The sequence below is a fragment of the Meleagris gallopavo genome, chromosome 1 (assembly GCF_905368555.1).
Source record: "Meleagris gallopavo chromosome 1, MGAL_WU_HG_1.1, whole genome shotgun sequence".
NCBI lineage: Eukaryota > Metazoa > Chordata > Aves > Galliformes > Phasianidae > Meleagris > Meleagris gallopavo.
The window spans coordinates 173159265-173172038 of record NC_139404.1 but is presented as its reverse complement, the minus strand read 5'-3'; the positions used below and the strand labels follow the sequence as shown (position 1 = coordinate 173172038).

Genomic DNA, 12774 nt, shown 5'->3' with positions numbered 1-12774 from the left:
AACTCTTTGTTGTACAGACCATTGTATAAAGGGTTTCAAAGCCGAACCTGAGCCAGTCTGTCTCTAATGCACTGCCTCAAACTCAACAGCCAAAGCAATGCAAAGTCTCAGGCTTCAAATGCTCCCCATATCTGCAGCTCTGGTTGCACTTTGGTCCTGCATGTTATAAACCACAATGAGGTAATCTGAAGAGAAGGCAAACCAAATTCCTTTCTTTCTCTGGCTCTTTATTCCCCTGATATTCCTGAAGATAAAGGTGGCAGCGAAGCAGCTGTATGAAAAACTCTGCAGGGCCCAGGCTGCAGCTGCAGAAGGCTGAGCTGTTTCACCACAGCTTAGAGCTCATCATAACACTTTGGCAACAACGCCTCAAAGGTGGCACATTCTACACCAGTGGCTTATCCCAGATTTGGATGGCAGAAGGTAAAGAGAAAGCAGCAACAGCCTTCTGTTCTCTAGGCACTGTGAGGAAGGGGGGTGGCTGTGAGAAGAGTATAAGCCACTCATCTTTGTTGTCTGTTAGGTTTAATTCCCCTACTCTTGGGACAGAGGGAAGGAGAGGACAGGATTGTGACCAGCTGTGACAAACTGATTAACAAATGTCTGTGTCACAGGGTCCATCTGCTTGTCTCCAGCTGCTCTGGCATCTTCCACTGAGCATCTACCTACAGACACACAGGGGACAGAGCCTGCAGCCAAGCCGGGCCAATGGCCACAGGGATGCTGAGGCATAGCTGGCTGCCACTGCAGGGAGTTAATTATTTGTAAAGCTGACAGAGCACGCAGGGAGTGGATGAAGGCAGTTCTTGGCATGAGGCGGGATATCAGCAATGAGTTCTGAGCAAGAAGCACAGACATGCAGTGAGCTATTCACACTCATCCTGCCTTTGCTCTCCCAGGCTTTTGGAAACCCCGGACATGCTCTGGGAAATCACGCTGTGCAGTGAATCTGATTAATAAGTGGGCTAGCATCAGGAAGACTTATCTGCTCCTAGGATGAGATTATGTCCCTGCTCCACTCATGCATCAAGTCTCAGGATGTTACCTGCAACGGCTCCTGATGTCACTGTTGCAATTATTGGAGTTTTCCTCTTCTCATTGACTTTCGCCAAAAATTTAAAGAGAAGTCCATCTTCTGCCATGGCATAAATTATTCGAGGCATTGGAAACATGGAGCCAAGGAGACTAAGAACAGAGAAGGGGGAAATAATCTGCTTAGAACACCTCCAGCAGGGCTCAAGCACAAAAAAGCAATCAAGTTTACGGCAGTACAATCTGAAACAGGTGGCTCTCAATCACTTTAGCTTCTATAAAAGGCTCCCTCTGAACGCCCACCTTGCTAGTAGCTGGAAACTAAGTTACAGCTCCATGACTTTGGATATCTAAACTTAGCAATGGGACATAAAAGCAGCCTGATACTCAGGTGGCAAAATACCCTAACTTCTATGAGCCTCTATGAGTTGCTCATCTAATTGCATATGTCTAAGTTGATCTGAAAAAGGGCTCCATAGTGCATAAGAACATGACATACTCTGCATTCAGCCTGCCTTGCCTCCTGGCCAGATAGCTGTCCTGGAGGTAAACTGCAGACAGATTGACCTGGATATGGTAAGCCCCGCATGCTCCAGAAGATGCCCCCTACACTACCTGACATGTTTTATCCCAGCAGGCCAGGATGTCTTGCAAGCAAACTGCGTTTGCACTGCAAAGCTGTCTTCATGACTCACTGATTCTAGATTCGTATTCCAGAAGTGCACCTAGTGGGTTTGCTACTAAGACAGGAGTTTCTGAAGTTGTGTTGGTCACGCACATCTCTGAAATTTATCATGGGGTCAAATCCTGGCCTTTTTGATGTCAGAAGCTCTAAGTCTTGGCCCTGATCTAGCTCTTCTAGTAATGACCCAGGGGAACGTGATGAAGGCAAAGAAGCTGAGCCACTACACAGCCCCAACGTGCAGCATTTTGTTAAGATGGAGATAAGCATTTGCTGTAAAAGAGGCACCAAGGAAAAACAGTGTCTCACCTCGTAGAAAGTGCACATAGGGAACCAACTGCCACTGCATAATTGGCTCCATCCCAACCTACATACTTAAAGGCATTGGGTAATGGGCTGTTGGTATCCAGCTGGTAGTAAGGCATCATGAGTGTCAGGGCAGCTGACACACCAAAATAAGCCACAAAGCAGATGAGCAGAGATGCCACAATGCCAATAGGAATGGCCTTCTGAGGGTTTTTCACCTCCTCACCTAGAAGAAAGAAATTGAAATATCAGCTCATAGACAAGCAAGATCTATCAATGCCTACTATCATGGCCTAAGGTGCCCTTCACATACCCCAGGCTGGCTGTTTGCTCCCAGTTCTCCTGCTCCTGTCACTCCTTCTGACATAAACATCTGTGGAGGACTTGTAAACCCAGACACAGAAACAATTTGGATTAAAAGCAGTTCCTTCTCCAAAAAGTTAGTTTATCACCAGCTACTCCTGCAATGCCACTGATAGCATGGATCCAAAAACAGCTCAGCAGTCACAAGTGACAAGACAAAAAATCATCACACAATTCTGGGGCAAATATTTGGGAGAGAATTTCAGTATATATTTCCACCAAAGCAACTGTACTGTGGCAGGAGCACCCTACATACCCAGTTCCAGGGAAAGTTACTTTGCAGAGCACACCTGAAAATCATATGGGTCTTTGGAAATCCCTCTCAAAAAAAAATCCCTCTTTACGGAAAATTTTGGACTGCCAAACTGGGACAAATGTGTTAAAAAGATCCTCCTAATTCAGGCAATGATTAATTAAGAAACAGTTGTGAGTCTTCTCTGTCCTGCAGAGCTGCTCTTCTCAAAAAGCTGCTCTTCTCCTGAAGCTTGGCATTTCAGGAGGATGAACCAATAAGCAGAGACCCATATACCTCTAAGTCAAAGCCAGATTAATGAGCTTCTCCATGGAGAGGCCCTGGGGCTAGCTGAAGTAATGGAGCTATAGCATTTCTCAAACATCTTGGAACATAAGGCAGTACTGTTTTATCTGTCTTTGTAATTATCTCCCCTCTCTGTTCCTCAGCTCTTGTCAAATGTGAAATTAAGGATAATCCTTCCTTTCTCTGGGGGAATTAGATTCTTCTAAGCCAGGAGAAACGTGACAATACTGATGGTTTCTTTCTCAGAAGGAGATCTCTGAACTCTTGGAGATAAAAAACTCCCTTTCATTTTGAGGCACAGCTTTGGAGTGCAGACTCCTCCTGAGAAGAGCCCTCTTTCTGTGTCTCTTTAAATACACAAAGCCAGTGGAGCACCTTCAGTTGAAGGCACTGAAGCACCCTATTCCAGAATAACCTGATTAAAGCATCATCTGGAGTGGGATGTCCAAACTCTATCAGTCACACAGAGCATCTGAATCTGGTTTTTCTTGCATGTCAGATCAGTACAACTGGCCATGTTTTCTATAGAGCTGGACCTGGTTAGTGCTATCAATGAGCAACTGTGGACTGGACCCTGGAGGCAAAGAAGAAAAGAAGCTCTTCTGATGGGTTATGCAGCCTGCCACAGCTGCTAGAAGGCAACATTCATGCACCCAGGGACTTGGATATATTCAGCACTTTGATTATCAGGAGCAGCTGAGTCAAAAATATATTATGGACTGAAGTTAACACAGGAATAATGAAAGCAGTGTCCTGGATTACTGATTATCTGTGCTGCACCATATTACCAAAAGCCAATCAACCAGCAACCAGGTTCACAACTGGAATGAAGACGTCCTCCATCTTACCTGTTGTAGCAATACAGTCAAATCCCACGAAAGCATAAAAACATGTGGCTGCCCCTGAGAGGACTCCTTTCAATCCATAGGGCATAAACCCTCCAACACCATAGAGCTTTTCTCCCTGTGTTTGACTAAAAAGCATGGCACTGGGTTAGAAGCATTCTGCTAGGTGGGAACAACAAAACTATTCATACAGCTCATAGTGACACCCACAGCTGGAGTTCAAAGGAACATGCTCTACTTTTCACTACAAATATGAGGCAAAATACTAAGCCCCACCCACTGCTGAGCTCTGGACTGGCCTGCAGGAGTCTGCGGAATGCGTGGAATAAAAATGGTTCTGTTTATTCCCATCATCTGTTTATTTTTGGTGGGGATAAAAATGTCTTGGCTACAACAGGGAGAAAATAACATGAACATTAAGATTCCTCTCCTACTGTTATTGCATTTATTTAAATAATAAAGCTTTTGAAAAAGCCCAACATGTAATCCTTAACACTGACGTCAAACAAAGATGTGAACTATGCACTGTTCACCTAAGATGGATTCAGGTAGAATGTGTGTAGACACCAAAAAGCAATGCAGGGTGCTGAGACAGCCTAAAATCCACCCTGTACTCCACCCTCAACTTCAAAATTCCCTATACCAACTTTGTATCCAAATTCTGCATGCCATGCTGAGGGAGGGGAGGTGCCTGCACCTCTGAAACATCAAATGCTTTGCTGAGCCTGATACTAAGTTTATTAAAGTCAGACAGACAGACATTTAGTGACTCCCGTGCACTCAGCATCAAAGCCTGAGATACAACTGTCTGTATTGAAACACTGTCTAAAACACTCCTCAGTTCAAGTTAACTGAGGCCACTCAAAATTGAGAGAAAAGCCTTTGTCATGATGAATTACGGCAATTAAATTAAGGGAAATCCCAAAACTGCAGATCTTATCAGGAAGAATCATCCAAGCTCTCTTGTAGAACTTCCACTGAGGGATGAAAGCTCACTTGTTATTTACAGAAATAGTACAACCCAGATATGGATTACTCTGGAAATAATGATAAAGTAAACCCCAGATAGACATTACAAAAATAGTAAGAGCTATGGGTGAAAGAGCTACAGTTATACTTTAAAGCTACTGTACTAATTGCTACTTGCTTGGGAATAGCAGGAGGGAAGGAGGGGGAACCTCTCCTACAGAAGCAATTTGTTCACAGAGAAGAAGTTCACAGCAGGCTGAATTTTGCCGAGAAGCTCAATAAGTGGCTTGTATACAAGCCAAACTAGAGCCATGCAATATTTATAAATCTCTCCAGCTTGTGCCAAACTGTGTTTCCTTGCAGACCAGCATGAAGGGGTTAGATAGCAAGCCAGGACTGAGCTGATGCATGAGGAGACATTCAAAAGACAGAGAGCAGTCATATGTGTTGAACAATCTCAAGCAAAAAATGAATGGCCTTGTATCACAGGCTACCCTTATAAGCTCCTTAATTTTGGTCTTGTGCAGGAATACAGGATTTTGGCCAAGTAGCAAAATGTCATTAAAAATGGATTTGTGATATGTCTGCTGCAGCACATTAAAATAATCTGCAACTTGCCTCCTACCTTCTCATGCATCTGGGACAAAGTCTCCATAAATACAATCATTCTTCAAGGAAATGACCAAGGTGTCCAAGAAAACTACACAGCTATACTTGGTCAAGGCTTAATACAGGCACAACAGTCATCCTGGGGCAGCCCTGAGTACGAGGTGACCTGCAAAGCTCTTTTCTCTCCCCTTTGAACTCCAGTCACAACACTGGAGTTTGGTAAAGGAGGGAACCATATCATTCACAGGCTCCCTGAATCTCTCACAAATCCTCCTGTAAACATGAACATACATCCATTTTAAATCTGAGAAGACAAGGTCCAACTTACTTGTCTCCATGAGTGCCGTGGCTGGTATTGTAAATGTCCTGTTCAGTCAAGTGCCAGTTTTTAACAGATCCTTTCACAAAGCCAGAGACCACGACGAAGCCAATGACGAGGATGTTGATGCAGGTGAACACTTTGTTCACCAGGGCAGATTCCTTCACACCAAAAGTTAAAAGCCCTGGGAAAAAAAAATGGAAAATATGCAGTCAGGTATTTCACCAGCAGAGCACATGGGGGGCTGCCAAATGCAGCACAACAGCTCACTTACTGAAAACATCAACGCTGAGCTTTGCCCACTGTAGTATTTCTGCTCCTCCACAAAGCCAGGCAGCTCAGGTAGGTCAGGATTAAGTCACTGGGAAAGCTGATGGGGACTCCAGCCCACACATTACTGATATGACACACCTTCCCACACAGCATGCCAATTTGGCACATGCTCCAGGTAAAGTTTTACCTCATAGCACCATGCTGTGCCACCTGGATACAGCCACACACTCTACCCAGCCATCTGGAGAAAGCACCACAGGTGGTTTTTCAGGAAGGAGCATTGTCTTAGAGGTCTTGGCCAAAGGCAGATATTATGAACAACAATCACCTTTATGTGAGCAGCAAAAAACATGATGCCATTCTCCACAGAGACTGAATCCAGGAGGTCAGCTACTTACAGCTCAAGACACAGAACAAGGAGGCATCACAGGACTCCTGCTTTGCCAGAGAGCTCAGTGAGAACAGGTTTTCTGCTCATGGTCTTCAGAGAAAGTCCATCAGGAGAAGAGCACATTTGCAGGCTCTGGCAACCAACATCTCACCGAGGCGTAACTCAGCCTCTCTGAGGGACAAGCTCTGGTAATTCCAGGTAGCTGACTTTCAAGAACCCAAACCTTCAACCTATATTTAATAAGAAGACTACGAGAAAGCAAAACACTTCATGTGGGCCAAAAGGACAAAAGAAGCCCTACATGGTATTTTTACTGCTACCCCAAGGCATTTCAGGGAGAGGGGAGATTTCTGTGCACTCACATTTCCATCTTTTAAAATAAAACATACGAGATTCAAACTCAAGATGCCAAAGCATCACTGGCTTATGAAGCTTGTCCCAGTGAGCAGAGCCCATGCTGCGAGATGCCCATCCAGATCACGGTGGGAAATGTCAGGATAACCTTGTTGGGCAACGCTGCAGCTTCTGCATGCTGGAAACCACAGAGGTACATGAGAAGAGTAATTATTTTTTTTAAATTAGCCTAAATTTTGTAATGTTTTGCAAGTTTAAGCAGTTGGTAAAAGTTTAGAAGGATTTTCATTTTTGAAATTTTCAAAACTTTTCCAAATCTTTATCAAAGTCTTGGAACAATTTTTTGGTCAAAAATAAAAAAAGAAGAAGGAAAAAAAAGGACTGATTTTCTCATATTTATTTCTCTGGGATTTTGCAGTCGGTGCTGATTATCATTGGGAGAATAAAAATAAAGGAGGAACAGAATGAAATTGTTGTTGTGGATTGGGAGAGGAAGAGGATTAGACTTTCTTACCTGATTGAGGTTAACAAGTCATCTTTCCTTTCCTTCCTTATACTAAACTTGATCAATGATTTTAAAAGTGGCTCAAAAATATCAAAAGCTCTCCCCCCTAATTAAAAAGCTTACAAACAGGATATGCCCGGTGCTAAGTCCTCTGTGGCTATATAGGTAAATCTGACACCCGTAGCAAAGAAAGATCCTTAGTAAGTTGTCCAAAACAAATGAGGACTTCATGCCCATTCTGAAAGCAAACAATGAAATGACAGAAGGTGGAGGTCCAAGACTCACAAACGCCTCTGAGGTTTTACCTGTTAAGATGATGATTATCACCACAGCGAAGATGTCTGGGTATTTTGCCAGCACTCCTGGAGCGTTCATTGTCATGTATCTTTTACAAAAGTCTTCAATGTGCCCACCTATGATTTCATCAAACGTGGCGCTCCAGGCTCTGGCCACACTGGAGGTTCCTGCCAGAGAACAGAGCAGATGTGGGTCACCTTTGGTGGATGGCACAAATTCAGGACACTTTGGACTCCAGTCCTGGAGCATCTGAGTGGCATAAAGACACTTCTGGCCTCAGCTTGCTGCAGTTTCTAGAACACCATGGCACAGCTTGCTGGGATGAGGACTGATCCAGGGGTCTCAGGATGTCTGACTCTGGGATGCTATTGGGCCAGAAGAGCCACTCCAGAGAAATGAAACAGCAGCAACCAGTCAGTGGCAGCACTGTGTAAAACAAGCAGCTTTGGCTACCAGACAGTCTGCTTCTTATTCTCCTGTGTTACACTGGCTACCGTTAGGTTACCAATATTGTACACTATATATATATATATATATATATATATATCTCACACAATTAGATGCTGTATATTATATATATATATATATATATATATATATATATATAATTACTACTGTACAGAATTACCTAATTAAAAAAAAAAAAAAGAAAAAAAAAAGAGGTTGGCTTGCTGTTGGTTTGCAAAGTAGTTCCTTAGAGAACTCTGTGCACTCTTATACCCAGAACAGTTCACCCTGATACAGGCAGGTTTTCAGGTCACAACTGCAACTGTGTCAAAAATTGTGCTCACCCACAGCACAATCCTCCTCAGCAGTGGTCAGCAACACCTGCAGCAACGCTGGGAATGTTCTCTGTGCAACTTGGCTTGTCAAGCATCATAATAAGGCACAGTTTAGGCCTGTCTGGGTACCATGCTGCTCTTTGAGACAGAGGCACAAGCTTGAATGCATTTAAGGGGACAGAACATTGGTGCTTTTAATCTAAAAAAAACTCCAAAAGTTACTCTGTATCACATTACAAACTTTCAGCTTTGTTTCAGGAAAATTCCAGGGAAAAGGATATTTTTTTTACTACTTCTATTTCTTTGCCTTGGCTGCAGTATTTCATTTTCTAGGACAGGAAGAACCAGCTCCTGCATGCTTTATGTTAATGCCAGTTGCTTGGAAGCCAGTTCCACATCGCTATCAGCAGTTCACGCAGAACTTTGTAACCAACAGCTCTGGGAAGTGGGGGAATTCCAGCATTGCAGACACTTGGATGACATCTTTATTGCTGCTGAAAAGCATGGAGCACAGAGCCCATATCCAGGAGGATTTATGGCTTTGGGGTCAGCACAACCTTTGCAGATGACTCCTGCCCACCCTGCACAGTGCTTAGGCCAACTGATCTGCTTGGGTGTGAGCTGGCTACAGGATCGGGCCCAGGCTGGGAGGTGACCACATGGTCTGGAAAGGAGACCCCAACAACAGCCAATTACAAGGGTGGATAGTGATAGGACAAGGGGGAATGCTTTTAAACTGAGATAGGGGAGGTTTAAGTTAGATATTAGGAGGAAGTTTTTCACACAGAGGGTGGTGACAGGCTGGAATAGGTTGCCCAAGGAGGTTGTGGATGCCCCATCCCTGGAGGCATTCAAGGCCAGGCTGGATGAGGCTCCGGGCAGCCTGGTCTGGTGGTTGGTGACCCTGCACATAGCAGGGAGGTTGAAACTAGATGATCTTTGTGGTCCTTTTCAACCCAGGTCATTCTATGATTCTGTGATACGATTCTATGATGCACTATGCGCCATGTTAATGAGCTCCCACCAGCTTCCTCTTTCTGAAACACTCCCCCCCACAATCTGGCACAACTCCCATCACCCCAGAAAAAATTTCGCATCATATCCTAGTCCTGGAACAATCCTTCTTCCCCCCACCATCCAGACCCTGCCCAACTAGTCGATTGCCCATTTTTCCTCATTCCCCACCTCCAAGACCCTGCCCTGGACACTACTGCCCCCCACCATCTGCTGGTCACCATGATCCCGCTCCATCCCACAATACTTTCTGAACAGATGTCTGAAACCTCAGTAAAAACACCAACCTGGCCAAGTCCCTTTAAGTTCTTGCCACCCTGGTTGGATTCTGCTCAGGATGGTGGCACTGCTCAGGAGTGTAATGCTAGGGAGGTAAATCTTCTCATCACGAATTTGCAGAATCAGGTTTGGGGACTGTGCCTTTTTTCCACGGCTACGTCACTCATTTTGGAGGTGAAACATGGTAGAAAGGGCCGCAATGTAACTGACCAGGTAAGGAGCATGAGGAACACTATTTAGCATTACTTTTCTGGATCATAGCATAAATCATTAGAAAAACTGTTCCAATTTTGTATGTGCAGCCTAAGCAGAGTCCATTTTAGAAGTCTGGAGTAAATTATATGCTTAACTTTGTTTAAAAACTATTTTTATCTCCTCCCTACAATGAATTTGATTCATAGAAGAACCGCAGACTCACATTTCCTGAGGAGACGACTTTAATTGACTTTGGTTTCTCAATCTCTCCTTTCTTATTAAAAAGTAGAAGAAAGAGAGGAGGGAGAAGAAAAGGTTTCAGGTAGCACACAGATGAGAGCCAGCACTATCTCAGACAAGCAGCTGCTACATCACTATGTCACTCATGATATGATCTTAGCCCCAGCATCATGGGAACTAATCTCCAAGGTAACAATTGCATATCTCATAAAATGCAGTTAAAAAAAAATAACTTCCTTTAATCATTCAGCACAACATTGTTTTTCATTTTAACTCGTAAGTCTTCACTCTCAACTGGCAAGTTGGCTGCAGCCTTACTTATAGGCATGATAACAAGCTCAAAATGTGCTCGAAAAAGACATGAATCCTTAATTGACAAATAGTGGTTTAGTTTTAATATGTCAGCTGAAGAGTACACCGCATGCTCAGAGCATGATCCTGTCCTAGTGGGAGTGAAGGGCTTAGGAGGGATTTGCTTCGGACCTTTCAGAGACCATGAACCTGCAGCTCACCCCCTGTTTAATCCTGCAACCACTCATGAGGCAGAATTCTGATCTCCAGGTGCTCTGAACAGGTTTTGAAGGGACTAGAAATTAATCCTTAATCAGCCTGGAGCTGTCATGTAAAAGCAACCTTCTGTCAGCTACTTCTTTCTCAGCACAGGGAACACTTGCTCTCCCTGGCAAGCGTGCAGCAGCCAGGATATGCCAAAGAGATGATGTGGGAGTTCAGAGGAAGTAGCTGAAGTAATAATTTGCCTTCGTTTCAAACCTTCAGCCTGCAGGACAGCACTCACCTTGTGAAGTGACAGCAGCCACAGTCAGTGCACCCTGCCAAAGAGCCCTCAAATTTTCAGTGAGTGCAGAGCAATGCAAGCACACAAACGTGGCTGATTGTACCAACAAGGCTGCCATCCTGGACTAACACTATGGTCTTGCTGCATGCCCACCCACCATACTCACCGATAACATAGGAAAGGATTAAATTCCAGCCCGTAATGAAGGCCCACAGCTCGCCAACAGTCACATAGCTGTACAGATAAGCTGATCCCGTCTTAGGAACGCGAGCACCAAATTCTCCATAGCAGAGTCCAGCCAGCACAGAAGCCAAGGCAGCGATCAAGAAGGAGATGACAATGGCAGGTCCCGCGTTCACTCGTGCCACAGCCCCAGCCAGTACATAGACGCCTGCCCCCAGAGTGCTGCCCACACCCAGGGCCACCAAGTCAAAGGTGTTGAGGCACCGTGAGAGCCGGCTCTCTTCTCGAGTGCAGTCCACATTTTTCCGGCGAAGAAGCTGGTTCCCAAACTTGATGAATTTCTGGCACTCCATCGTTGTCTTTGGGCCTGCAAGAAAGATGCTGCCATCACTAGGTGGAACAGCCACACCCCACAAACAGTATCACTACAGAGTGTAACACTGCACTCCTATTATATTTTAGCCAAAGAATCTCCTCCTCATTTACCTTCCACCTTTTCACGTGGCAAAGTGTTTCCTGAGCACGTTATCTATGCTCAGCTCAGGGAAGGAAAAACGCACAGTAATTCTGCTTCCTACACCCACTCACGCTGATCTCAAGCACGCAAGCTCTCCTCCCCACACCACAAGGGACACTAACCTTACAGCCTCACTGTTCACACACAAGTGGACAAGCCTTTATGCAAAGTCTGTCTTTCAGATTGTCAGGGTAGTTTTCCTGGCTGGGAATTTAAAATAAAAAAAAGGTAGAGATATTTATAGATATGTACTTACCTTATATAAATTTTTGAAATCTTGGGGGTGAAATAAGAGCAAAACTTGTGAGCATTATATTCCAGAACAAGGCAACACAAGTGCCGCTGTCCCCAGAGCACAACACAACCATGTGCACCAGGAGACACTGTTTGCAGCCAGTCAGATCTATATTCCTTCCTCTGAGCTCCAGTTCCAGCCAGCAGCACAAGCTGGCAGCTGCCTACAGCTACACAGCCTGGAATAGATACGGCTTGGGAAAAAAGGCACACAGAACCAAGCTTAGATTTAGTTACACTGAGGCAAAGGATTAAGCTATTTTACATTTGTGTCAGCTAAGGGGAGAGCACAGGGCAGGTCTGTGAACTTCTCCATCCCAGCAGAACAACAGCACTGCAGGATGGGTGCTCATTTAAACTGCAACCAGTCAAACCAGTATGGCCAGCAGAGAGGCTGGCTCTGGAGGCCATCCTAGTAATCAGTGAAAGAAACCTTCGCAAAATCCATCCCTTGAAGATGTATGACTCCACACACAGCCTGGGTATGGAAGTTTTGTCCTGCTTTTTCTGATAAAACAAGGAATGTTGCTTCAAACCACAGAGAGCAGAGAGAGCTACTGCTCCTTATCACACTGCCCAGGTGGGCGCATCAGGCAGGCAGCAGAAGGAACTTCTTCCTTTTCACATTGAAAACTCTAGCCCCAGTTGTCACAAGACATGATGGCTTAACACCCCTCCTATAAATGTATCAAGCTTACCCTTAAAATTTTCTAGATTCCTATCTCCACTGCACTCTGCCAGGCACATCACTTCAGAAGGCGGCATTCACACATGCTCTTGTGTCCAGAACAGCCTTTCCCCTCTACTGGTTACCCAAGGTACCTTTGGAGACCAACCATAATGCCTCAGCCTTTGTTTCAGGCTGGATATTAGGAAAAATTTCTTCTCAGAAAGAGCTGCAATGCATTGGAAGAAGCTGCCCAGGGGGGTGGTTGAAGAAATGTGTGGATGTGGCACTGAGGGACATGGTTAGTGGGCATGGGAGTGACAG

At 44.8% G+C, this 12774-nt stretch overlaps 1 protein-coding gene across 6 annotated transcripts in view; it reads right to left on the bottom strand.

Moving 5' to 3' along the window:
* Positions 1–12774, bottom strand: part of SLC7A1 (solute carrier family 7 member 1) — a 43840-nt gene that overhangs the window by 11824 nt on the left and 19242 nt on the right. For all 6 annotated transcript variants that reach the window (XR_014881085.1, XM_085216080.1, XM_085216082.1 and 3 more), the window contains 6 exons: positions 10956–11339; positions 7492–7650; positions 5673–5847; positions 3770–3894; positions 2024–2246; positions 1046–1185 (listed from right to left, as the gene is read on the bottom strand). Coding sequence is in view for 5 of the 6 variants with exons in the window: in XM_085216078.1 (XP_085072204.1) it covers positions 1046–1185; positions 2024–2246; positions 3770–3894; positions 5673–5847; positions 7492–7650; positions 10956–11339 (1206 nt within the window). In the remaining variant the exon portion in view is untranslated. The remainder of the gene's footprint in view (positions 1–1045; positions 1186–2023; positions 2247–3769; positions 3895–5672; positions 5848–7491; positions 7651–10955; positions 11340–12774) is intronic.